The 26,243-nt window shown below is 32.1% G+C and overlaps 3 protein-coding genes and 1 long non-coding RNA gene across 5 annotated transcripts; all 4 read left to right on the top strand.

Moving 5' to 3' along the window:
* The first annotated feature begins 2,834 nt into the window (after positions 1-2,834).
* Positions 2,835-5,140, top strand: LOC107946269 (F-box protein At1g67340). Its single transcript, XM_016880526.2, has 3 exons — positions 2,835-3,551; positions 3,647-3,809; positions 3,897-5,140. The coding sequence occupies exons 1-3, from the start codon at positions 3,307-3,309 to the stop codon at positions 4,641-4,643; spliced, it is 1,155 nt and encodes a 384-aa protein (XP_016736015.1). The 5' UTR covers positions 2,835-3,306; the 3' UTR covers positions 4,644-5,140.
* Positions 5,141-5,872: 732 nt separating this feature from the next.
* Positions 5,873-7,248, top strand: LOC107946271 (uncharacterized). Its single transcript, XR_001696893.2, has 3 exons — positions 5,873-6,548; positions 6,718-6,759; positions 6,842-7,248. It is a non-coding gene; the product is annotated as an uncharacterized lncRNA (long non-coding RNA).
* Positions 7,249-14,625: 7,377 nt separating this feature from the next.
* LOC107946272 (probable signal peptidase complex subunit 1) lies at positions 14,626-15,902 on the top strand. The gene is made up of 2 exons (XM_016880527.2): positions 14,626-14,797; positions 15,465-15,902. Exon 2 carries the CDS (start codon positions 15,465-15,467, stop codon positions 15,738-15,740), a length of 276 nt encoding a protein of 91 aa, XP_016736016.1. The 5' UTR covers positions 14,626-14,797; the 3' UTR covers positions 15,741-15,902.
* Positions 15,903-22,856: 6,954 nt separating this feature from the next.
* Positions 22,857-24,840, top strand: LOC107946273 (F-box/kelch-repeat protein At1g67480). 2 transcript variants are annotated; one of them, XM_016880530.2, is made up of 3 exons: positions 22,857-22,981; positions 23,103-23,639; positions 23,936-24,840. In XM_016880530.2, the coding sequence occupies exons 2-3, from the start codon at positions 23,125-23,127 to the stop codon at positions 24,564-24,566; spliced, it is 1,146 nt and encodes a 381-aa protein (XP_016736019.1). In that variant the 5' UTR covers positions 22,857-22,981; positions 23,103-23,124; the 3' UTR covers positions 24,567-24,840. The 2 variants fall into 2 exon arrangements, with proteins under 2 accessions (XP_016736019.1, XP_016736017.1); XM_016880528.2 differs by having other exon boundaries at positions 22,919-23,639.
* The last annotated feature ends 1,403 nt before the right edge of the window (positions 24,841-26,243 follow it).

Genomic DNA, 26,243 nt, shown 5'->3' with positions numbered 1-26,243 from the left:
AATTTTAGAACTATTTTTATGTAAAATAATAATTTTATTAATAAAAACCCAAAAAAATTAAAAATAGTAACTATACATTAAATCATTTTTATTATATAATTATAAAATTTATTTATTATATTAAAAGTTCTTAAATAAAACATTAAAATAACAAAAAGGTATGTCTATATTAAATAAAAATTAAAATTAGATTAGTATTAGTAATAAAAGTGGGAAGAGATAAAATAAAAATAGTTACAAGAGTTTGAGTTCATTCACTAGTGTGATTGGAACACCTTATTGAAAATTATCCAAATACACACCACCAATTTATACTCATGTCAATGACAAGCCATTTTTACACGCGGCAGCCTTAGCTACTACAACCGTTATGCATTTGAAAGTTATATATATTGTTTATTTATATTACTTATTTGTTGGAATCGGGGCTCCGTTGGAAGGTAGGATTGTGGCAAAATATTTTCATTTGGATGTACAATTGGCTTTTAGGGTCTGAGGTTAGTGGTAATGTTTCCGTAGTATCTGATTTTATTGGCCATGAAAATAAGATTTGGAAAGCATATCTCATCAATCCTTTTTTTAATAACATTGTTGCGGAGAGAATAACGAGTGTTTTACTTGCAATATCAGTTTAAAAAGGTATGTTAATTTAGAAGGTCAGAAATATTGACGAATATATTGTGTGTAGTGCTTATAGGCTTTTACTCGACAACTCTATAGCCCCTAATTACGCAAAATTATGGCAAGTACAAGTTTCTAGCAAAATCAAATTTTTTGAGAACTTGTACAATAAGAGGATTGTAGTTTCACCAATTTGCGCATGTTGTAGGTATGTTCTTGGCCAACATCGAACAATTCAGATAACTTTAAGGATTTGATGGTTCATGTTTTTAATAATGCTCGTTATGAAGTCAGTCGTATGATTGTGGTAATCGGGAGCATATGGTATTCTTGTAACAAATTGGTTCATGAGACTAACGAATTAGCAGGGGAATTAAAAATGCTAGATGGTAACATACCATCTCAATCTTGTCAGTTGCATGGGTGTCAGTCTCTCCCCTCAACCTCGTTTGTTAAAGTTAACTTTGGTGCGGGGTTTAAAGTCAAATTAAAACAATTAAGATCAATTGTTGTTATCTGGAATAGTGATGATTTAATATTAGGACCGACAGTAGTGATGAACAAGAACATACCTGAAGCTTTTTCAGTTCAACCCCTCGCTTGCGTCTCTCCCATTTAGGTTCAGATGAGTTTTTGTATGTAAAAGTATTTTTTTCTGAAAAATAATAAAGAACAGACATTATTTTAGAAAAAATTTTAACTTAAAAAAAAACACTTTTTGGCAGATGGATCTATCTGTCAAAAGTGCTTTTGGCTTCTATTTACATTTTTAACATTTGCCTTCTCACAAAATTTTTACTATTTATATTTGGTATATAAATATTATCCATTTTTAAAACTTTAATCTAAATATATGTAATATTTTAATTTGTTAGGTTTATAATTTCTATGTTATGTTAATATCTAATATGAGTTATATATTTAAATGCATTTTAAAATAAAATAATACAAATGTGTTAAAAGTATTAATTAAAAATAAAAAATAATTTTAAAATAATACAATTGTGTCAATATCTAATTATAAATATTTAATTATTATATTTAAATATTTAAATATAGTTTATATATTCTAATTAAATTTAATAAATAAATAATATTAATTATTTAGAAATATTTAAAATTAATATTATATATTAAAATATTAACAATAAGTTATAATAAATTATTTTTTATAATTTTGCTAAAATATCATAATATTTACTAATTTGAACATTATTTAAATAAATATTTGTTGCTTTATAATATTATGTCTAAAATAGACATTTTATTTCTCAAAAGTACTTTTTGACAGCAATACCAAACATTCAAATTTCTCAAAAGCACTTCTTAAAAGTATTTTTCTACAGCACTTTTCAAAAACAATGAAAAACTGGTATTTACGGGTTTCTGATGGGTGAAACGATTATTAGGAGACTCATAGATACCCAGACGTACCAATCAGTTATCAGCACTTGTATTGATGGGAAGCAAGGTACGACTCGTTTTGGTGCTTGTGGGTTCAAAATTTGCAGTAGGAACAACAACCTTGTGGGGCTTCGATTTTAACGAGAACAAATATTGAGTGGAGGAGCTGCCGAATTTCGCGGAGGTTGTGGTGAGAAACAATTGTTGGTGTGTAGATCCACCTGAGTGAAGTTGGGAGGTTCAAGGTTTTTTAACAACTTTATTTTCAGTTTGGAAAATTGTGTTTATTAAATTTATTAAATGAGGGACATTCATTTGGCTAACTGTGTTTTTAAGGGAGAGTGCGGAAGAAATAATAAAAATATTTACATAAATCAATTGCATTAAACAACCTAATTTGCTTATATTCTTAGAACAAAACTGTTATCCTTGTATGTCCACAAAAATATCAAAATGAAGTAACGGACGGATGTATTCTATAATAACGTGGCTTAAAAGAGAAGAAACGGAAATAAAAATAACAGTAACCGAAGTGAACCTTTGCTCGTTGGTGCAGCTGAGCTGAGAAGTTTAAAATCGTCGGACCCGCAAAGAGAGAGCGTGTGAATCACTCCCAAAACAAGAGCCCAAAATGGCCGGCGGTGTTCACGCGCCGGACCTACGTTGATTCTCGTATAACCTTGGAGCAAAACTGAATAACAGAAAATAACCGTAGTTAGTTTTTTTTTTACTTGAAACAAATTTAACCGCTTTCAAAACAAACCCACAACTATTTCTGGAGTTGGACAAGGTACTGCTGCGGGCGAGACAAAAGGGAAACATACGAGGTATTTTATCGCTTACTTTGGCTTTTATCTTTTTCTTTTATTTACATTTCTCTCGTCTTGATAAAAAAAAAAAAGTTACAAGGGAGTGGTCGGAGTTGTTGAGTTTCCCAGTGAATCATAAAACCGACGACGAGATAAGGGATCTGGGTCAACGGTATTTGACCGTAGAAACAGCCACTAAACAGGGTCAATAATGTAATTGAATGTTCTTTTGTTATTTTCTTATACTTTCCAAACTTGTTTAGGTTATCAGTAGGCAGCATATGTTTTTTTACTAATTATTCAATTATCAACATTAATTAATTTTAAGATTATTTCAACTCGGTTCTGTCGTTGTTCCTTTTATCCCTTTGAGGCCTCTGGTTATATATAAGGTCTCAGTTTGGCTTTTCATTTCCTCTCTTTATCTTTTGTGCTTTGAGCCACTAAGATAACAGATATAGGGATAGAGAAAATGAGAACAAGAAGAGGCCTTTGTTACCCTAGGCCCGCCGATGTTTGTGTAGACAAACTTCTTGTTACAACTCAGGATTTCGCCCGAGATTTTATGGGTTGCCGGAAACGCCAAAGATTCTCCCCGGAGATTGCAGGAAACCCTGATTTCTTCGATCTTTTACCCGATGATATTGTCATTTCTATATTCTCCAAGCTCAGCTCTATTGCCCTTTCCCCTTCTGATTTCATCAACGTCTTGATTACGTACGTCCACCTCCACTGGAATTTCCGATTGTGTTTTTAGCCATAAGTTTGGGTTTCTTTTTCTTACGAATTTTTATTTTATTTTGTGAAACCAGATGCAAGAGATTTAAGAGTTTAGCACTCAGTTCGGTGGTGTTATCCAAGGCATCTCCGAAAATGTTTGCGATAAAAGCAATAAACTGGTCGGAGTCAGCTCACCGGTTCTTGAAGACTTGCTCTGATGCCGGAAATGTTGAAGCTTGTTACACTCTCGGCATGGTGAGTTGACTCGGAATCAATACCAACTGATTATGATTTGTTGTTAATTTTTATCGAGTCTCTTACTGTTTAACGATTTGCTATCAGATTCGGTTTTACTGTTTACAAAATCGAGGGAGTGGAGCCTCTCTTATGGCCAAGGCGGCGATTAACTCCCACGCGCCGGCGCTTTACTCCTTGGCTGTGATTCAGTTCAACGGCAGCGGCGGCTCTAAAAATGATAAGGACCTTAGAGCCGGTGTGGCTTTGTGCGCCCGGGCTGCTTTTCTTGGCCACATCGACGCCCTACGAGAACTCGGCCATTGCCTGCAGGACGGGTATGGCGTCCGCCAAAACATCGCCGAGGGACGTCGGTTCCTCGTCCAAGCCAACGCCCGAGAGCTAGCGGCGGTGTTGTCATCAGCGACTGCTTCTAACGAAACGACGCATGCTTGGCTCACGTGGAGCCCACACCCAATCCCGCCCGCCAGCCAACGTCATCCGGCCATGCCCGGATGCCCATTGCTGAGTGATTTTGGGTGCAATGTACCAGCACCGGAGGCGCATCCAGCGAGCAGGTTCTTAGCGGAGTGGTATGAAGGTCGGGGCGGGATACCGGGGCCTGGTTTGAGACTTTGCTCGCACGTTGGTTGCGGGAGGCCGGAGACAAGAAAGCACGAATTCCGGAGATGTTCGGTTTGTGGGGCTGTAAATTACTGCTCACGCGCTTGCCAGGCTCTGGATTGGAAGCTTCGGCACAAAGCAGAGTGCGCGGCTGTTGAGCAGTGGCTGGATGAAGAAGCTGATGGTGGTCATGCTGTTGCTGGGAATGATGATGTTATTGCTGGAAGTTAAAGGCCCATGGTAATTTACTGTTTCAGAGGCCCTAAAAGCTGAAAAAAGGAAAATTTAGTATGGTGGTTGAAAGGGCAGAGTTTCCATTCATTCCCTTAATTGGGGGTGTAAGTTGGGAGTTATTTTGAGATTGAAAATTGGAGTTTTACTCTTCTCTTTTTGTATTATATAAATTATAGAGGAAAAATGGAGTAAAAATTAAAAGTGAATGTTTGGGTAATTTGTAGGAGAATAATTCCATTGAAATTGGGCATTGCTTGCAAAGTGGGTTTGAAATTTGGATAAGAAATAAAAACAAAATTAGGTATGTGGATGGAATTGTGAAGTTGTATTTCATTCAATTCCAACAAAGAAAAGAGGGAGGCAAAGTGTATGGCAGACAATGGGGTTTCCTTTATAATTTTTCAACCCACTTTTTCCCTCTCCCCGACTTTTTGGTGGTCAAAAAAAGGACTGACCAGAAAATTTTATATTCAAAAAGTGAAATTGGTGGGAGAGATGCATTTCGCAAGTGTGCGTTGAGTTTTTACATTAAAGTAGAGATGGTGGGGATGCAATCAGAGATGCACTTATTCTTCTTCATTAATGCTCATTGGGTCTATCTTTATTTAATAGTGAAGCCCAACCCATTTAAAAGGTTGTTTTATCGACTTTGCAGATCATTCCTATCCAACCACAACCCTCTACTTTTTTCCTGAATAACATAACCATTTACTTTCCTAGTTTTTATCATTAAAATCAACCCTCTTCCTTTTTAATCCTTCATTCTTCTAATAAATAACACACCAAGATTTACTATTACACATAAATATGGTAAAACTTATAAATATACAAAATAACAAAAATATAAAATACTCTTCTAAGGCCCTAGTTGAAATAATTTTCTAGATTTTACATAAAATATAAAATAACAAATATATCCTCTTACTAATGTTTTTTATTTTATAAAAGAAATAGGTTCTTTTGCTAATTTCCTAACTAAGGGCCTATTGAAAAAATTCCATTGACTGAAAGTTATTATTTTTAGTAATTTATTTTCTTTTTTTTTTTGAAACTTTTCATATTTGGGCTTTATTAATGAAATAAGTATAAAAACTGTTCATAAAATGAAGCCTAAAACCTAAGAAAACAAACGGCCCAACACCATAAATTAGACCCAGAAACCTAATGACACGGCCCGAATCAGATGGCCATAAACAACTAAAAATATCTAGACATTAAAATGGAAAACTCTAGAAGCAGCATTAAAAGCGCCAGTTCATTGCCCAATCAGAAAAAAACTGAAATTTGTCCTCTCCTTTCTACTATCATTTCATTTTCCTTTTGACGATTTCACTTTCAAAACTATCCTTGTAAATCGTTTATTTTCTTCTTGTTTTGAAATTTCCTCTCTTTCAATCTTCGTCTCCTTAGACTCCCCTAGTCTGGCTCGCTTACCGCATCATACCTAGTTTGATCTTCAGCGTACTCAGGAACTCCCATTTCCAGGTATGTTTCTTCTCCTCTTTTTAACGTTTCTGTTGCAAGAATGTGTGCAAGGTTGTTCGTAGATCTTGGTGTATGTTGAAATCTAAAATTATTTAGTCCATATGTTTTCTGTTGGATATCATAAATGTAAGCTCCTACCATTGATCGGTCATGACCCTTTGTATTACATTTCTTGATTATTGCGAGGGAATCTCCTTCAAAAATAAGTGACTGCTATCCCTTCTCGACTCCTACTTGGACCGCTTTCCAGCAGGCTATGGCTTCAGCAGCAAAAGCAGACGATACGTCATTGTGAATTTCTGAACAGGATAAGAGAACTTTTCCTTCCGAATCTCTGGCCACAATACCTGAAGCTGACCGGTCCTATCTCTCCTTATATGCACCGTCAAAGTTAATCTTGATGACCTCCCACTGTGGGTACGTCCATCTTCTGTTTTCTTTTATTATCCTCAGATCTCTTCTTTTAAAGCCAGTTATTTCAGTGATGTAACTGTTAATAAAGTTTGCAATCTCCTTCCCATTACTGACTTTTCCTTCATGTATTATTCTGTTCTTGTCCCCTCATATGGCCCGGAGTGTACAACAGAAAAGTCGACCTTGACAAGTGTTGAGCTGCTCTATCACCCAGGTAAGCCAGTGTACAAAGTTCTCACTTTGATTCAACATAATATTCTGAAAAGATAATGCTCTCCATACACCTACTATAACAGGGCATTCCCAGAATAAATGATTCATAGTTTCAGCACTGTTTCCACATCGAGGACAACTTGTACTTATTGCTAGCTTCCTGTGTTGCATATTACTTTTGTAGGCAGATAGTTCTATGACAACCTCCATATTGTAATCTTTACTTTTGTTGGTAGATTCAGGCTCCAGAGTTGTTTATAGAATTTCCTGTGGATGGTATGTAAAGCATAAGCTCTAGGATTACCATTCGATCTCTGTAATAGTTTATAAGCACTGCGGACTGTAAATTCACCCGACGTCTCACCTCCCCAAATAAGAAAATCTTCATGCGGTGTTCGTGCCAGAGGGATTCGGAGGATCCTTGTGGCGTCTTTTCTTGTGAATGTACTATTAATCAGCTCCTTTTTCTAAATTATTTTATTACCATCAATTAGCTCATTAACTTTGGATACGCTCATAGAGTTGAACTCTGATGAAAATTTAAAATTAACTGAATCTGGAATCCAAGCATCATTAATGGATATACTAGTACCCGTTCCCACCCTCCAACATTGACCTTTTATCAATAAAGCTTTAGCTGCTCAAATACTTTTCCACACGTAAGAACAGGAATTGCCCAAACTGGAATTTAAAAAATGGTCGTTCCGGAAATATTTGGCTTTAAAACCTGCGTAACAAGAGCATTCTGATTGTTGATAATCCTCCACCCTTGTTTAGCAAGTAGAGATATGTTAAATTATGCCATATTCTGAAAACCCAGACCTCCCTCCTCTTCAAGACTACACATGCTATCCCCTTTACACCAATGAATTCCTTTCTTGCCCTTGCATTTTTGCCACCAGAATCTAGCGAACATATTTTCAAATTCCCCACAAAACGATTTTGGTAACAGAAAACATGTCATAGCATAAGTTGGAATTGCTTGAAGTACTGATTTAATGAAAACCTCTTTTCCCCCTTGAGATAAAAACCGTGTTCTCTGCTTGATTCTGTCCTTTAGATTCTGGAAAGATTCCTTCTTCTTTCTTCCAACTATATTCGGTAGTCCTAAATACTTCTCCATATTAGTCGATCTCCGTATTCCCATTTCAGCTGAGATACTCTCTTTTTCCCCTTCCACTGTATTAGAGCTGAAGAAAATCATGGACTTATTAAAATTAATACGTTGACCCGAACAAATTTCCTACTCCTTCAAAATATCTTTTAGGATTCTTATTTTGCTCTTTGAGGCTTCGCCAAACAGAATGCAATTGTCTGTGAATAATAAGTGTGAAATTACCGGGCTTCTTTTACTAGCCTTCACCTTTTTAATCAAACCCTCCCCTGTTGCAATCCTGAATAAAGATGAAAGTCCTTCACTACAAATAAAAAAAAAAAAGAAAAGGGTTGAGTGGGTCACCTTGTCGAAGTCTTCTGGAAGGTTTAAAAACACTGCCTCTCCTCCCATTGGTGGTTACAACATAAGAGACTGTAGAAATACATCTCATAATTAATGACACCCATTCATCTGCAAAACCCATATGAATCATAACTTCCTTCAAAAAAACCCATTCAACTCTGTCGTAAGCTTTTCTCATGTCCAGCTTCATTGCCATGAATCCCTTTTTCCCCGTTCGCTTTTGACGAAGTGTATGTAGAAGTTCATAAGCAATCAAAACATTATTTGATATGAGCCTCCCTGGAACAAATGCACTTTGAGCACTATCAATACACCTTCCAATAATTCCCTGAAGACGATTGACAATAGATTTTGCTATAATTTTATATATAACTGTGCATAAACTAATAGGTCTAAAATTAGCAAGATTTGTGGGTTTGGAAGTCTTCAGTATAAGTATAATCTCCGTTAGATTTAAACCTTCAAAATCCTTTCCGTTATTCAAAACTCCCAAACAAAAGTTTTCAATATCTTTACCTACAATATGCCAATATTTTTGAAAAAATAATACCGGAAAGCCACCATAACCTGGTGCTTTGGTGGGACCCATTCCTTTGACTACATCATAGATATCTTCTGCCTTAAACTTTGCCAAAAGAGTTGTGTTTACATCCTGAGAAATGTTGTTATCAATACCTATTAAAATATGGGACATATCTCCTACGCCATTAGTCGAGAAAAGATTCTGGAAATACTTCGTTGCAATCTTATTAATTTCTGAATCCTCGCAAGTTCCATTTCCATCAGCTGTATCCAACCTGCTTATTGTGTTGATTCTCCTCCACATTGAGGCATATTTATGAAAGAATGTCTTATTCTTATCCCTGAGCTTAAGCCAGTTAGCCCGTGCCCCCTGTTCCCAATACACTTCCTCTTTGTCGATCTCTATGTTCAGATGGATTCTCGTGTCAATTATCTGCGCCAATATGTCATCATCTCGATCTTTCTCCATTAAATCTTCTAGCTCCTTTGAAAGTTTCTTCGTCAACCCCTTCCGTTTCTTCTTTATTGATTTTGCCCATTTTGATAGGCTGATCTGTAATCTTTCAATCTTTTCAAAAATAGATCCATTTGAAGACTCACAGGCTTTCTTAATTTCCTCATCAATCAATTCCTCTGTGATCCACCATGCTTCAAATTTAAAACTTGGGGCTACTCTGAAACTGTTTTCATTGGTTGTGCTTATTAAAAGGGGACAATGATCTAAAAGTGAAGACGTTAAGTGATGAATATTTCCTTCTGGGAAAAGTTCCAATCATTTTCTATTCGCAACACCCCTATCCAGTCTTTCTCTGATATTTGTTTCCGGTAAATTTCCTCTTTCTCATGTATACCATGTTCCCGAGTAGCCCACATCAATAAGTTGGCATTCGTTTAGGACATCGCGAAACTCTTCCATTATCTTCTCCTCCCTCGGTTGACCTCCCCTTTTCTCAAATGAGTAAATTATTTCATTAAAGTCTCCACTCACTAACAAAGAAAGATCTTGTTCCTACCCCAAAAATCTTAATAGATCCCATGAGGCCTTTTTATTCTGTGAATAAGGTGATCCATAAAAACCTGTAAATCTCCATTCTTCATCAACATCTTCTTCTTTGATTAGCACATCAATATGGTTCATTGAGAAAGTTCTAAGATTAACCTGAACCTCTTTCCTCCATGCTAGGCAAATCCCTCCCCACGTACCTACTGCTCCTACGTCCATCCCATTCATAAAACCACACTTCCTCCTAATTTCCTCCATGCGCTTTCCACTAACTTTAGTCTCTATCAAGAAGACCAGTTGGGGATTATTTTGCTTTAGTAAAAATCAAAGCCTTCTCATTGCTCGTGGACTCCCCAATCCACGGACATTCCAGCATATAATTTTTATTGCGTCCGGTCGGCTTGCCTTTTCGCAGCCGCCGATCTATTCTGATTGGGGTCTTCTATCAACGAACTGATTTCACCCTAATTAATTAAATCTTTTCCATCCTGCCTCATCCTTTTGGTTGTGCCTTCCCAAGTCTTCTCTGTACCGTAATCATCGTATAAAATCTCTGCTAATTTCCTTTTCTGTATAATACTTTCTGCCTCATTGTGTCTCATCCCTCCCATTGATTCTATTCTTCTCCAGCTGGCTTTCCTGACTGGTTTCAGTATGTCTTCATCTGCTTTGCTATTCTCTATTTTTTCTTCAATTATATCTCCTTTCTTTTGTATCTTCATCTCTGCTCCTAATGTTGTCAACCAAGAATCGTCTTTTACTTCTTGCATCGTATCACTTCTTTTTTCACAATATAAGTGCGTTTCCCGATTCTCTTTAATATTTTCTGTGTAAGAACATTGTGTTTGAAGTTTTTTTGATAGAGCATTCAACTTTAAACTCTCCCTGCCAACCAAATTTAATTCATCTTTTAATGCTAAAGAGAAAGGCGGATCCTCTTTAATTCTGTTCTTCTCTGCAGGGGTTAATTCTGTTCATTCATGAAGACCATGTCCCACTCGACCACACCCAAAACAAAAAGTCGGTAGCTTTTCATACTTGAAAGGGATCCAACATTTATTTCCATTACCTGTTGAAACAAAAATACCCCTGCGAAGGGGTTTCTACACATTTTACTTTATTCTAAGGCGACAGAACTCACCAATAATTTCAGATCTGATCACTCCTCCAAAAGTGACTCCAATAGCATGCAAAAGATCTTTTTTATCAAATTCAGGTAAACATGGCCCAATTTTGATCTAGAACGGTGATGAGACAAGTCTAATTTGATCTCTCTTCATTGATTTTGTCAATCGATCAAAAACAATTAAATGTTTCCTAAACAACCAAGGTTGACCTTCCATAACAATTTCTTAGTCTTCGTCTAATTCAAACACTATTAAAAAAAAGTTTTGCCCAACCGATTGAATCTCAAATTTTTTCTTTGTTTTCTATATGCTTTTCATCTGTGCTTTAAAACTGTCCTAATTGTAAGATTTCTTTGTCCATACAGAACAGATCAGAGAAGGTTTACCGTTTGCCTCCACCATCGAACTCTTGACAGATAGTTGAATGAGTTCCTCTGCTAATAGGGAGATCCCATCTCCCCCAAACCCATCGTTGCCACCACTCTCCGTCATCCCAAGCCGCAGCAGGCACTGTTTTCGCTAGGACACCAGGGATAACACTCTTGGCTTCTAGGGTTTTTTTTAAATAGTAATTTATTTTCTTAAATGTGTTTGATAAATAAAAATAAAAATTATTTGCTAGATTTTTTAATAAGAAAATGTTAAAAATAATAAGTAGATAAGAGCTACTTATCACTTAATAAAGAATACGTTAAATTGATTTATTTTTAAGACTATATTATCCTTTAACTATTTTGTAGTCTATTATATCAATTATATGATCATTCAAATTAATTACTTTCTTTAAGATATTGAACTCGAATTTCACATTATTTTTTATTTAACATTTATTTTTTAGATTTATAATATTTATATTTATTAACAATATACTTTATTCCAAATTTTTAATATGTAAAAATGTTATTTAGGAATTTAACTTTGTTTAAAATAATATTACATGTTTAAAAATGTAAGGATACAAATGTAAAAAAAAAACTTTCATAATTTAAAATTTAAATTTACCAAATAGTTTAATTATATTTAGTGCTTAATTTTAAGTAACATACCAAATAGATTTTATAATTTAAATTTAGATTTAATTTTTTAATATTTATTTTTTTAACACTTAATTTTCATTTTACCAAACAACACCTAAGGGTGTGTTTGATAAACCATTCAAAATTTTAATTTTATCAAAATTAAAATTTTTAACATTTAATATTTTAAATGTGTTTGATAATCATTTTAATTTTTTACTTAATGTGAAATTAATCATTTTAACAGTTAATTTAGAAACTAATTGAAAATTTGAAATAAAATATTTTATAAAAAAATAAGATATTTAAATTACCATCTTTATCTTTTATCCAAAACTATTTAAAATAATATAAAATATTACATTAATAAGATTAAAATTTAAAAAATAAATAACCTTTTTAAAAATCAATATTTACTTTTATCAAACAACATAATTATATTCAGTATTTATCTTTATTAATTTACCAAACAATTTTCTAATATAAATTCAGCACTTATAAAATTTAGTAGTAAAAATTTATTACTTAATTTTCCAGTGCTTAAATTTTTAGTTTACCTAACACACCCTAAGTTGGAACTCAACTAATGGGTGACACCAACTCAATCAACTCTTTAAATAATAGTATAGATACTAGATGCATTGAAATTCATTCTCTCGGTGAAAAAATATTATTTTTTAAATTGAAATTTTTTATATTTATACTATACTTAAAATTCATGACTGAACTGATGTCATTATCTTCTTCGGTAAAATAAAAAATTACATTACAATTTAGGCAAGGTTAAAATATTTTTGAGTCCTTTATTTTTAAGATTTAGCCTGAACTTTTGTTTCATGGAGTTTAGCTCCTTTATTTTTAAGATTTAAAAGTGTAAGCCCAATTGTTAATCTTATTAATATTCTTTTGTTAAATTCATGTTAATTACATCATCATTTTCCTTGTTTCATAGCTATCAAGTGAGTATTTGTTTATTTCAAAATATCACACTGGTTAGTTTAAGAGAAAAATTTTAATAATGTTAACAATTAAACCTAAATTTTAAAAAATGGTAAGTAAAGGAACTAAATTACTAGAAATAAAATTAAAAGAATTAAATTCTAAATGTACGAAGAGTATATGAATTTGGATCATATTTTAATCTTCGGGAGGAGGGGGTGTTAGCACTAGGACTAAAACCTTGGACTTTAAGGTGCCAACACAAAATTTTAACCACTTACTCCTTTAAGGAGTTGATGAACTGATGGAACATCAACTTAGTTAAAAATTGACTAAAAATTTGTTTTTATAAATTAATAAATTATTTAATTTAAGGGATATACATAATCTATAATGCACACAATAGACGAAAAAAATTGAATCAATTAGAAAATATTACAGGTCAAGTCAAAATTATCCTGGGTCAAGTTAAAATTACCTTGGGTTAAACTAATAATGATATCACATATTGTATCAAAACTATTTTTCTCTAATTAATTTAAACTAATTAAAATAATAAAAAATTATTATTATCTTTAATTAATTAAACGAATAAAAGATAAAATAAAAGAGTTTAATATTTGCGAATCGCTTCAAATAAAGAGTTTACATTCCACAATAACTCTCTTTTACTCAAGTGATTAACACTATGAAAGGGAATTAGTTCCAAGCCATTCTATACTTTCACTAGTTTAGAAATCCAAAAGTTTTCTAAAGGGAAGATTTTGTAGACCAGATGTTCTCTCCAAAATCTCAAGAAAATTTTGAAGAAATCCTGAAAAACATCATATTAGTTCTAAAGAAAAACCGCTTTCCTATCTTGTTCAACCAAAGAAAGGAGGTGAGAATTTGTTTATAAAGAAAGCAGTCTTCCAGTCAAAACCTGTTTCAAAAGCAAGTCATAATGACATATGAAACAAGCTACATCCGTCAAGATCAAGTTTAGACCACCTTTGAATTAAAGTTCTCCCCAATTCAATCCTTCATGTGGAGATTTTTCACATCCAACGCCATGTCAGCTGTCATATAAAAATTTTATTCACGTTAATTACCATGTTAGTTTTAGCATTATCACTTAATGACCCGTTAAGGGATTTGATAAAGAAAAAAAACAATATTTAAGAGGGTGATTACTAACTTTCAATTAGGGATCAATTTATTGCAATTTTTATTAAGGTTAACTGATTTAAACTTACAGTATTTTTGTGTATTTTATTTTAAAAATCATTTATAATAACTATCAACTTTATAATAAATTTAAATTGAATAAATAACATGTTTAACTTTAATCTAATTTTATCTTAAAATTAAAAAATTAATTAAATCTTTATTGGGTAAAGTAGAAAAATGAGTATAATTTAAATCTAAAATAATTCAACATGTTTTAAATTATTAAATTACTAAAATTAAACCCAAATGAAAGGATGATAACGTGAAATGATTTGCGAATTCTTTTAAATAAAAAAAATCATTAAAAAAATTGTAAAATCCAATCAAATTGTTAATTCTATAGATTTTTCATCTCAATTCAGATAGTTTATACTAATTCACATAACCATTAGCCATTAATTCTCTTAATTCTTGATTCGACCGATTGATTTAATCTAATTTCAACAACAATAATAAAACAATATTATTTTAGATAAAAAAATTGAAAACTGACTTCAAATATATAATTTAACTAGAGATTATTAATATTATTATTTATTATTTATTTATTTATTTAGGTTGCAAACTAGTTTGGATAATATGACCCAACGGATATCAGATACGTCCTTGCTTTGGATCGTGAGGCGATGAATTATCGTGTGTTCCCCATATATTAAATATCTGTAAATGTCATATTTCACTCAAAACTCTCTTCTTTCGTTCCTAGTTACCCCGTTTCACTTCAGACGTTTCTTCCTCTCTCCGGTCCCTCACTTCACTTTACGGTAAGATTTCACCTTTTTTTTTGCTCAAAATTGAAATCCTAGGGTTTATACTTTCTAATCCGTTCATCGTTTCCCTCCCCCCTCTTCTGCTTTTCTGATTCGATTTTGTTTTTGCTTCTTGATCGAAATTTATCAATTACGGAGGAAATGAAAGGGAATTGCACATTCCCGCTGTGAATTCGTGGATTATTAAAGTCTATTTTCTCTGAAAACAAGCGTAGCCCAAATATTTAGCCGTCAATTTTTTGTTCTTGATTTCCTACCTTCTGATCGCGAGTGATTTTGGTGATCTTAAGTTTATTTATTTTGCCATTCGATTTCTCGCTAACCAAACATCATATAGGGTTTTGATTTAGCAGTCTTCGCTCCCAAATCATAATCAACGTTCTCTTGGGTTTATCAAAAAAACGTACTTGTAGGAAACCTATTTGGGGATCGGGATTCATGTGAATAGTAAATTTTCCATATTCCAGTTGCAGAATTGGAAATGAAGCACGCAAATATAGATGTCTCTATTGGCGAAGCTCTGAAATGCTAAATCATTAGAAGGTTTAATGGGAGACAAGTGATAAGGATGGATGGGCTTCTAGTAATAGTTCTTTTAATTGCTTTAGGGATTGTTTTTGTTGGCACTTAGAGCTTGGATTGTTGTTGAATTGTATTGTAGATGGATTGGCAAGGGCAAAAGTTAGCGGAGCAGATAATGCAGATAATGCTGTTGGTGTTTGCAGTGACTGCATTCGTTGCCGGTTATGTATTGGGATCGTTTCAGATGATGGTTCTCGTATATGCCGGTAGTGTGACACTCACTGGATTGATTACAATTCCAAATTGGCCTTTCTTCAACCGCCATCCACTCAATTGGTTGGATCCCAGCGAAGCTGAGAAGCATCCCAAGCCACAAGTGACTGTGATTTCGAAAAAGAAAGGCTCCAAGAAGTAAGGTCATTCGATTTGATCTTAGCATCGTTAGAGTTTTCTAGGGGACTGAATTGATGTTTTCATCTTTTATGTGCTTCGATGGATACTATAGTCGACCTGATTTTCCTGAAATTTTTTTGAACCATGAAACAATTAATTGAAGAGTAACCTTCTTATGCATTAATTTCTCTTCCTTCTTGACAATTCTACTATATTACATTGTTGCTATTGGATTTTGATTTAGATTTCCTTGATTTTATTGTTGTTGGTTGGTTGTTTATAAATTAATATAATGGAAATCATTTTATACTTTCCGGGACAATTGAACCTGCTCATAGATTAGACCCATCTCTTCCCACGGCCAACCTAGTTACATTAGCAAGATAAAGATGCATTTGTGCTTATGCGAATGATTACATGAGAAATGAGTGTATGGGACAATTCTGCCATGTCAGTATATATCACTCTTGCTCGAGTCATGTCATGGAATTAGGTTTTTGAAAAAAAAAATCAATAAATCATTAGTGGAGTTGTTTTATTGTTGATGGCGTAACTATATATATGTGTTTTATATATTCCATGGTTTTATAATAATGAAGAATCTGCAAGGCTATTTAGAATTCACTCTTCTTCAAAACACTACTTCATATTGGTAAATGACACAAAATCCTCTTTGATTAAACCGTCTTCATTATTCATTTTCATTTCTAACTTATATTTTCATTTTGTTTAACTAAATTAGACAAGATATTAATTAATAGCAGTATAATACACACTTATTCTAACTGGATTCAAGTCCTAGAATGACTAGATACACAAGCTTTAAAAAGTATATTCTAAGATAACTAAAAATTATTATAATATTAAAAAGGCTTGATGTATTATAAGCCCTAACTTTAAAAAAAAATCAATTAAGCTCCAAATTTTTGCTTCCTAACAAAATTGCCCAGATTGGCCCTATGTTGTTACCTGTTAGTATTTAACGACAACGTTGCGTAGTTAACATACACCATGTCAGCAATATTTGTTGACGTAGTAGTGCCATGTCATCATTAATGGTTGATGTAGTGGTACCATGTTATGATTGATTGTTAACACGATAGTGTCACATTATTATATATTGTTGATGTGACATTGTCATGACAGTAAACATAAAAAGAGAAAAGAAAAATTAAAATTATTTTAAAAACAAGAACACAATGAATTTAGATAAATAGTTGTGTAAGTTCATTTGAATTTAGATACTCATTTATTTAGATACATTCTAGAATTATAAAAAATCATAAAATTATAAAAAAAATTAAAATTTATAAAAATTATTAGAAATTAATTAAACATCATAAAAAAATTAAAAATTATTATTTTTATATTTTAAATCATAAAAGTAACATCAACAACTTATATCATAAAATCAAGATTAACAAATATTGCTTTATTTTTGCCTCTTTTTTCACTTTGTGAAAGTTATACTAATCAAATGATTTAATAAAAATGAGAATAATAATTTTTATAAAATCTTACAAAAATTAATTTATTTTTTTTATAAATATTATGGTTTCTAATTAATTTCTAAATATTTTTATAAATTATTTTTTTCTATTTTTTATTTTTAATAAATTATTTTCTTTATAAATTATATAAAATTTTATAGGTTTTAATTAATGGTAAAGATTTTTAGATTTCGCAAGTGGGTTTAAGGTGTGACAAGTGTCATATTTATTTATATACTTATTTATTTTTATTTTTATTTTTATTTTTATTTTTTTACTACACTCTATGATACACTTGTCAAACTTTCAACTCGCTTGTGGAGTCTAAGAAACTCCTTTGGTGATGTATCAAATAATTTTTCTTTATTAATTTTTAATAATTATTATAATTTTTAATGATTTTTTGTTTTTTTATAATTCTAGAATGAATCTAGACAAATGGTTGTCTAGATTCAAGTGACTTTGGACAATTAATTGTCTAGATTCATTGTGTGCTAATTTTAAAATATTTTTTTTGATATTTTTATTTTTTTTGCTGATGTAGCACTGCCACGCAAGCAACATGCAACTATGTAGCATTGCTACATAAGTAAATGGTGATGATATGGCATTGTCATGTTAGCAAACGATATTAACATGGTGTTAGATTGCAATCAATTGCAAAACTAGGCTTTCGAGGGGGAAACTTAGTGGGAGATTGATCTAGCCTTTGTATAACGGTGAGGTCGCCAATTTAGTGAAAGTTAGATTGATGTTAGGACTTGAATAATTGGTTGTATTCTGAGAAAAATAATGGATCATTACTCTAGGCTAGGCCTCGCAGACGTAAACTAAGGTTGATTTGCGTAAACAATCTCAGTGTTCATCTTTATGTTTTTGTACTTTAGATTTTGTGGTTAAAATTGTGGCTACAGTTCCAAGCATTATTTTAGACATAATTTATGTTTGCAAAACATAGATAGTGATTATCCTGGTTGATACAGTTGCTTGCAATGGAAGGATATTTAGTCTCATGCCACCCTATGCTCGATGGGGCAAATTATGTATATTGGAAAGCTAAGATGAAATCATTTATTAAGTCAACAACTGAACTAGCCTAGAAGGTTATTTTAACGGGATGAACTCATCCTTTTACAGGAATTGAAGGAGTAAAAACTCCTAAAGCCGAGACAACCTGGACTACTAAAGAAGAAATGACTGCTAATGTCAACTCCAAAATACTTTAACTTGAGTGGATGATGGACTTGTTGGAAAATTGAGTCCGGAAAACACAACGGAAAATAAGTTTAAGGGAAAACCAGAGTTTTAAAAACTTTTTTCCCGAAAATAAGAACTTAGTTGTGTTATCTAAAGTAATAAATACTTAATTAAAATCGTACCTTTATAATTTGTCTAGGATGAACGCTTTAATCGAGTAGTCTTCTCTGCTATTCTCAAGCTCATGTCTGTCGAGTGTGGGCTCGCTTTGAATTAGAAATTTTTCACAAAATTAACAATGGGGAAATTTTATAATTTCTCTAAACTTATGCGATCAAGTTGTAAATAACAATAATATCTCTAGAAATTTTCTAAAATTATTTCTTTAGAAAAAAATTATTCTTCAACTTTTCTTGAATTCAAGTGTATGAAAATGATGACTCATGCTCTCTTTATATAGGGAGAGTTTAGAGAAAGTTCAATTAGGATTAGAATTAATCTCATTAATATTAAATTAATATAATACTCTCTAGATAAATATTAAATTTAATTTAATATCTCTTATTAATATCTATCAATATTAAATTCATTAAAATAATATTATTTTTGGAAAAATTAATTTGAAAACAAGTTAACTAGTAGAATCCTACTAGAAGTCTAATTTTTCTACTACTCTACCACTGAAGAACCACCGCCACCAACTATCCTCAGTACCTCGAACCGTCATCGTTTTGCCTAAATGGGCCTGGTCGGTTCGATCTGGTCCAGCGACGTTTCGATTGTTCCAGTCCAGCCACCGGTTGGACTGTCAGTCTAGTTTCATACACAGGGCTCAATTCAACCAGTTTTTGGGTTTTAATTCTCGGGTTCAATTTTCAATATCGGGTGTAATTTTCAAGTTCAATTACCTATTGGGCCAATTGTCTGACTTGAAAATTACTTTTCAAAAATATCATATTTATTTTAATTAATTTGATTAATTTAATTTTACTTGATAAAAATTAATTTTTCCAAAAATCATTAAGATTTTTCAAATTAATTTTTCAAAAAAAATTCTTTAATCAAATTCTTTTGTTGAACAAATTCTCACGACTGCTTAATTTAATTTCACATCGAATAAATCAACTCAATTAAATTATTTTCAAAGTTGTAGAATTTTGTTCTCATTCAAATGTAATTCAATCGAGCTTTTGTTGAGCTAGTGGAGGGACCAATTAGACATATAGAATTAAGCTCTAGTAATTATAATTATGTCCAAAAGCATCGTTCTGATAATTTGCAATTTACTTAATCATGGAGTTAGTCCACAATAAATACAATGATTGAAAACTCCTTATTATATACTATTTACGAAAGCAATTCATCCAACTACTTTGTCCAATGACCTCGTCATGTGTGTGTTACCCTCATATGATATCCTTGATTCCGTTGAGTTAAATTCGTTCATTCAACACAATCCTATTTTATCTCATTGTCACCACTGGGTTTTCTTAATGATTAGTATGATCATTGTCAACTAATGACTGTAATAAATTGCTCATTTGAGGACGAGCAATTCGTGGCCACGTTTCATGTTCATCAATTCACACAATGCCAACAAGAGAATATTGTTAACTCTTTAATCAAACTATTAATTTCATTGTTGCTAGTAAAGCCATGTACTTCACGATCATCTTCAGAGCATAAGCCTCCACCTATATCAATGCACATGAGTTACATAGTCATGGTCAGTGACTAACTCAGGATTTAGGTAAGTTACACTATGAAGGTCGCAAGTGGATTAATTCACGAACGGATTCAAAATTAATTCAACTTGTGTCCAATCCAATGTACCATTCTTTCAATGATTACATTTATGCCTCTACCAGTGGAGCCAACTGCTCTGATAGTCAAGACTAGCTATCCCCCTAATTGGAATTGTAGGTGACATAATACTCATTCCGAATATTTGAATCAAATGCTCACTTTGATTCTTTTACGGGATTACAACTTATTTAGATTATCTACTGAAGTAAGTTGTTTTTCTTTCAATGTAAACATTCTTACAGTGTCACTTATCATTAGTTTGAACTTAAACAATCAATAAGCTAGCATTTGTTTTTCACAATTTTGCTATGTATGCAAAACATACACAAAAGATATAATAGTGAAATGGGAAATTAACTTTATTTATTTATTCATCGTTTAAATACATAGAAAACAGTTGCATATTTACTACAATATGGGCACATTTCTCAATAGGACTATGTACGCGTGACTTGTATATTTTGATGTAAATGAAAGCCTGAGTTCAACTTGATAAAGAACCAAAAGTTGATACATTCGGTGTATGACTTCTACATGATGTTGCATCATTCAACAATAGTGGAATTCTTAGCCTAATAAAGGGTAAATAATATCCTCCCATCGACATTATATGATAAATGGAAAGTAACGAGGCCACGGACGGGTCAATTGTTTTAGTATAAATGATTAAATTACTATTTGATAGTAATTAACTTTTCATGAAGGAAGATATAATGGTTACCATGAGATTAAATAGGATTATATTGGTAGAATGAATTTATCCCAATGAGATTAAAGATATTCTGTGAGGATAACACACTTATAACAAGGTTATTGGACAAACACTTATTGAGTAGCTTTCGTAATGGTATATAATAGGAGAAAACTCAGTCATGATACTTTAATGAATGATTTCATGACTAAATAATATTCTAATTAATAGGCAAAGAGCTGGAACTTAGTTACAAATTATTTTATCTCGAATTATATATATCCAATCGGTCCTTCCGCTAGCTCAAGATAACTAGAAATGAATTGTATGTAGAGCAAATAATTTGAAATGAATGAAAATGATAAAGTAAAATAAATAGATCGCATGTATTATTATTCGCAATGAATGTGTTTTCGCGCTAAGTACAAAAGATGACTTAAAAATTAATTTAAGTTCTTCGAATTATTATTTAATTAATTTTAATTAAATAATTGATGTTCGAAGTAAGAATTAAATTTATTAGTCATTGTGAATTTATTGAACAAGTCAATTAAATATATTTTCTTAATAGATTTGTAAAGTGGCCATGACTTTAACTGTATTAGAATTGAGTTGAGAAAATAATTTAATTAAAAAATTAATTTAGTTAATGTAACTAATTAAATTAATTGATTAAATAAATAATATTTGAGAAATAAAGAATAAATATTGGGTTGGATAAATTATGAGTGTTGGATAAAAGTTCAGATAACACATGTAATTGGATCTAATACATGAAAAGCCCAACTAGGCCTTATGAAAATCAAGGGGCGGCAATCTCTAATTATTTAGTTAAGACCTTATTTGTACATAACTCTTGTACCGATTCTCTATAAATAGGAACTATATGTTGAACTATTTACACACTTCACAAGCGTTGTTATTCTATCAAAAAATAGTGAAAATTTATTTTACAAAATAAAATTTATTTTTTGGGAAAACCACATAATTCTAGTTATAGAGAGAATTAATTTCCCTACTGAAAGTTAATAAAGTTTTCTATTCTATGCAATTAGTTCATAATTCTTTGAGCCCACACATAAAACAATTCGTGATTAAAGAATAAAGGAGAAGACTGTTTGGTTGAAAGTAGAGATCGGTTTAACAACTTTTGTTGTGCCTAGAAACACTGATTTCTAAATCAATTTTTCCAACATCTATATTTTGAAGAGATTCATGATGCTTTTCGCTTGACCTTGTGTAGCTTCAGAAAGAGAAAGAGAGGAGAGAGTAGGAAAGAAGAAAGAAATTATATTAATTTTTTATGTGTCAACATTTAATTGGTTTAATGGAAGTGGAGTGTTGGACCAAAGTGATAATAAATTTAAAGTTTAAACTACAACTTTGGACAAAAAAAAAAGTTTAAATAAATGAGAAAAACTCTATAATCTAGGATAACTTTTGACAAAATTCCTTTTTTGAACTTTTGTTGGGTTTAGAAACAGTGTTTTTTAAATCGATTTTTCTAACATCTATATTTTGGAGAGATTCACAATATTTTTTTCACTTCACCTTGTGTAGTTTCAGAAAGAGAAAGATAGGAGAGAGCAGGAAAAAAGAAAGAATTTATATTAAATTTTATTTTATTGTATGTGTTAACATTTAATTGGAATGTTGGACCAAAGTGATAACAAAGTTAAAGTTTAAAGTACAATTTTTGATTAAAAAAAAGTTTAGATATATGAAAAAACCCTCCATAATTTAGGATAAATTTTTTTATTTAAGCAAAAAAGTTGATTCCTTTAATTTATGAACTGAACAAAACAAATTTGATGCCTTCGTTAAACACGGATAGGGATCGTATAAAAATAATTAATTTAAGTCAGCACATACCCTTTTATAAAAAAAGTCAGCACCTATCCATATCGTAGTGGAAGTCATCGTATATCTCTTTTATATGACGTTGTGATGCTCTGTCTGTTCTATCTTCGATGTTATATTTATACTATATATTCAGTCCCCCATTCCTCGCTCTTTTGCATCAAATCTCCTCATCTGCTTCTCTTTTTACACAAGCAAATTCTTTTCCATTATTTCCAGGTAACCCTTTCCTTCAATCTATTACTTGTTTGTTAAGACTGAGAGAAGGTTTTACATGGATTTTTCTAAAGGTTGTACGTTGCTTTTTGTTCGGACATGAACTAGTATTTTATTATTGTAGATAAAAAAAAATCTAGGAAAAAATGCCTGCTTTTGAGAGAGGAAAGAAGAGGAACAAAGGATCCATCGAATGTCTCACTTCCCTGGTTGACCAAGATAAATGGATTCATTCAAAAGTTAATGAGGGTGATAAATTTGAAGCCATCCCGTTGCTTCCGGGGCTTCCAGATGATGTGGCTAAGTATTGCTTGGCTCTTGTTCCTCGTTCGAGCTTCCGTTCCATGGGCGGTGTATGCAAGAGGTGGAGGTCGTTCATTGAAAGTAAAGAATTCTTGAGAGAGCGAACAATGGCGGGTATGGTTGAAGAATGGCTTTATGTTTTAACTACGGAATCTGACGGAAAAGAAAGTCGGTGGGAGGTTTTGGATTGTTTGGGACATAAACGTCAAGTTCTTCAACTAATGCCAGGGCCTACAAAAGTAGGGTTTGGGGTAACTGTCGTTAATGGAAAGCTTCTTGCCATAGCCGGCTATTCAGTTATCGACGGAATTGCTTCTGCCTCACCTGATGTTTACCAATATGATTCTTGCCTCAACAGGTTTGTTCTATTATTTACTGGTTAATTAGGAAATAACCATTTGAAAAAAAAAAGAAAAACATATTTTTAATATTTAAATAATAATATTATTTAATTTTCATATTAAAGTTAATATATTATAAAATTGAAGAACGGGTCAACCTAGTTTGATATTTTTTTTCTTCGGGAAAGCACATTTTTAGGATAATATTTTTAACCAAATTCTCTGAGATATGGATGAGTCTTCAAGGTGCAAAGGATAGGCCGTCCATTTGATAGGTTTAATCATCATCCGTGACATATCTCTATGTTTGCAGATGGAGCAGACTAGCAGACTTGAATGTTGCTCGTGCGGATTTCGCCTGCGCAGAGGTAAATGGCAAGGTTTATGTTGTCGGAGGCTACGGGGTTGAAGGTGAAAGCCTTTCCACCGTAGAGGTGTATGATCCTGACACAGATACATGGACTCTAATCGAAAGTCTCCGTCGACCACGGTGGGGTTGCTTTGCATGCGGATTGAATGGAAAACTTTACGTATGGTGCGGAAGGTCAAGCCTTACAATTGGAAACTCTAGATTTGTGGATGTGTACAACCCCGAGAACCGCAACTGGTGTGAGATGAAGAATGGTGGTTGCGTCATGGTCACCACCCATGCCGTGGTGGAGAAGAAGCTTTTCTGCATGGAGTGGAAGAACCCACGGAAGTTGGCAATATTTGACCCGAATGATGGTTCCTGGAAAAGGGTTTGGGTTCCACTGACAGGGAGCACAAGTGTAGGGTTTCGGTTTGGAATATTGGATGGGAAACTTCTACTGTTCACGGTTGAGGGCGCCCATGATTATCAAACCCTTTCGTATGATCCAAATGCAAGGCCTGGTTCGGAATGGCAAACTTCAAATATAAAGCCTTCGGGTTTGTGCCTATGCAGTGTCACAATCAAAGTTTGAATGAATCGTTGATTGATAATTTTATGGCTTCATTTGGATTCACACACCTTCACTGCGTTGGGATCTCAACACTTCTATAACACAAGTTAAAAATCCATCGCACTGTTTTGTGCCTTTGAGTGGAGAACTTGTAAACATGGCTCCATTTACTCATTGGAGGCTTTGGATGAAGTTGCAAAGTTGAACATCCAATGGAAATAAAAATGGTTTAGCTCTTTCTTTGGACAGTCTTTTTAAATCTTGAACTATTTAATTTTTAATAGTTTTTCTAAACTCCTACTTTTATTCATTTTTTATTAAAATGTTTTTGAATTAATTATTTTAATCTGGTTAAATTTTTAAATTTATTAAGTATATAATTAGTTGATTAATATCGATAATAATATATTGAAATTTTAAATTATTTTTAAAATATATAAAAATAACTTAGAAAATTGCTCTCAAGAAAAAAACACTCCCATATAACCATATTAATAATGTCTTTAATAGTCATTTTTCATTCTCACTTTACTGTTAGAGCTGTATATTTGAATCTAAACATGTATCCAACTATTGAGCTTGAATCTCATCACTGTAATATTCAATTTCGCAATTACTATTGTTTTTAATTTTACCGAAACCAATTTCACTCCAAATTCTCTAGACTTTGATGTTTGGATAACAACACAATTGTGAGTTTAATCAATTGAATCATTATTTTTCACTTCGAGGTAGGAGGATTCGTTGAACCTCTATTTGTCCTTGTTTTTTTTTTTTTGGATAATGTCATATTTGACATCTATACTTTGAATAAATGTCATATATAATATTTGTACTTCAAAAATGTTTAATATGATACTTGATCATCAATCCGTGTATTATTATTACACTTAGAGTTAATACCGTTAGTAAATGCCAAAGAGGCAAAGCCAAACATATTTATAAGGGGGGTGAGATATTTCTATAAAGCAGACATGTTTAAAGTAGGCCCGATCCATATGGGTCAGTCCAAACAAGATGTGTTTAACTTGAGCTAGTTTTTAGTCACCCAAATTAGCATTTAAAAAAGTAAAATAGGTTAAATATTCAATTTATATTAGAGGTTGAAATTCCATAAGTTCATTTTTATTAAATTAATATTTAAATACTACTTTATATTTATATACTGCAAATATTTGATGCTATATTTTTACCAAATTAACATTTAAATACTACTTTATATTAGTTTATCAAATTAAACTAAAAATATTAACAAATTTAATATAAAGTTTTATAAATTATATAAAAGAAATCAAGCTAAAAGAACATTGGAAAACTTTGAGGGACAAACACAAATTATCATATTTTTAGACATTAATTATAAGGGAATAAAATTTAAAATAAGATTTAAGGGGCTAAAATGAATACTCATAAAATTTAGGATTTTTTTTTTTCAAAACAGCAATTCTACATGGATATTATAATATTTTGTGAAAAACCTAAATAAAAGGTAATTGCTGTTAAATCGAATTAAAACCTTTAAACCCATAAGTCATCTCCTACAATTCAAAATTCTATTTAAGAAAATTCTATTTAATTTATCACACTAAAAAATTATTTAAATGATTTGTTTTAGAGTTGAAAATTTTGTATTTAACTTATTTGTTTATGTTTAAGGTGGTGGATGGATTGAAGTGATATATAATGGAGAGATGAAGA

The sequence above is a fragment of the Gossypium hirsutum genome, chromosome D12 (genome assembly GCF_007990345.1).
Source record: "Gossypium hirsutum isolate 1008001.06 chromosome D12, Gossypium_hirsutum_v2.1, whole genome shotgun sequence".
NCBI classification, from domain to species: Eukaryota; Viridiplantae; Streptophyta; class Magnoliopsida; order Malvales; family Malvaceae; genus Gossypium; species Gossypium hirsutum.
Note: the sequence above shows the minus strand (reverse complement) of the source record. Positions and strands in the feature narration are given on the sequence as shown.

What these genes read in the sequence shown, in the direction of transcription:
- LOC107946269 (XM_016880526.2), top strand. Translation starts at nt 3,307, where the DNA reads ATGAGAACAAGAAGAGGCCTTTGTTACCCTAGGCCCGCCGATGTTTGT. An exon ending in TTCATCAACGTCTTGATTAC is followed by an intron (nt 3,552 to 3,646) that starts GTACGTCCACCT and finishes TTGTGAAACCAG; the next exon opens with ATGCAAGAGATTTAAGAGTT. An exon ending in CTTGTTACACTCTCGGCATG is followed by an intron (nt 3,810 to 3,896) that starts GTGAGTTGACTC and finishes ATTTGCTATCAG; the next exon opens with ATTCGGTTTTACTGTTTACA.
- LOC107946272 (XM_016880527.2), top strand. Translation starts at nt 15,465, where the DNA reads ATGGATTGGCAAGGGCAAAAGTTAGCGGAGCAGATAATGCAGATAATG.
- LOC107946273 (XM_016880530.2), top strand. Translation starts at nt 23,125, where the DNA reads ATGCCTGCTTTTGAGAGAGGAAAGAAGAGGAACAAAGGATCCATCGAA. An exon ending in TATGATTCTTGCCTCAACAG is followed by an intron (nt 23,640 to 23,935) that starts GTTTGTTCTATT and finishes CTATGTTTGCAG; the next exon opens with ATGGAGCAGACTAGCAGACT.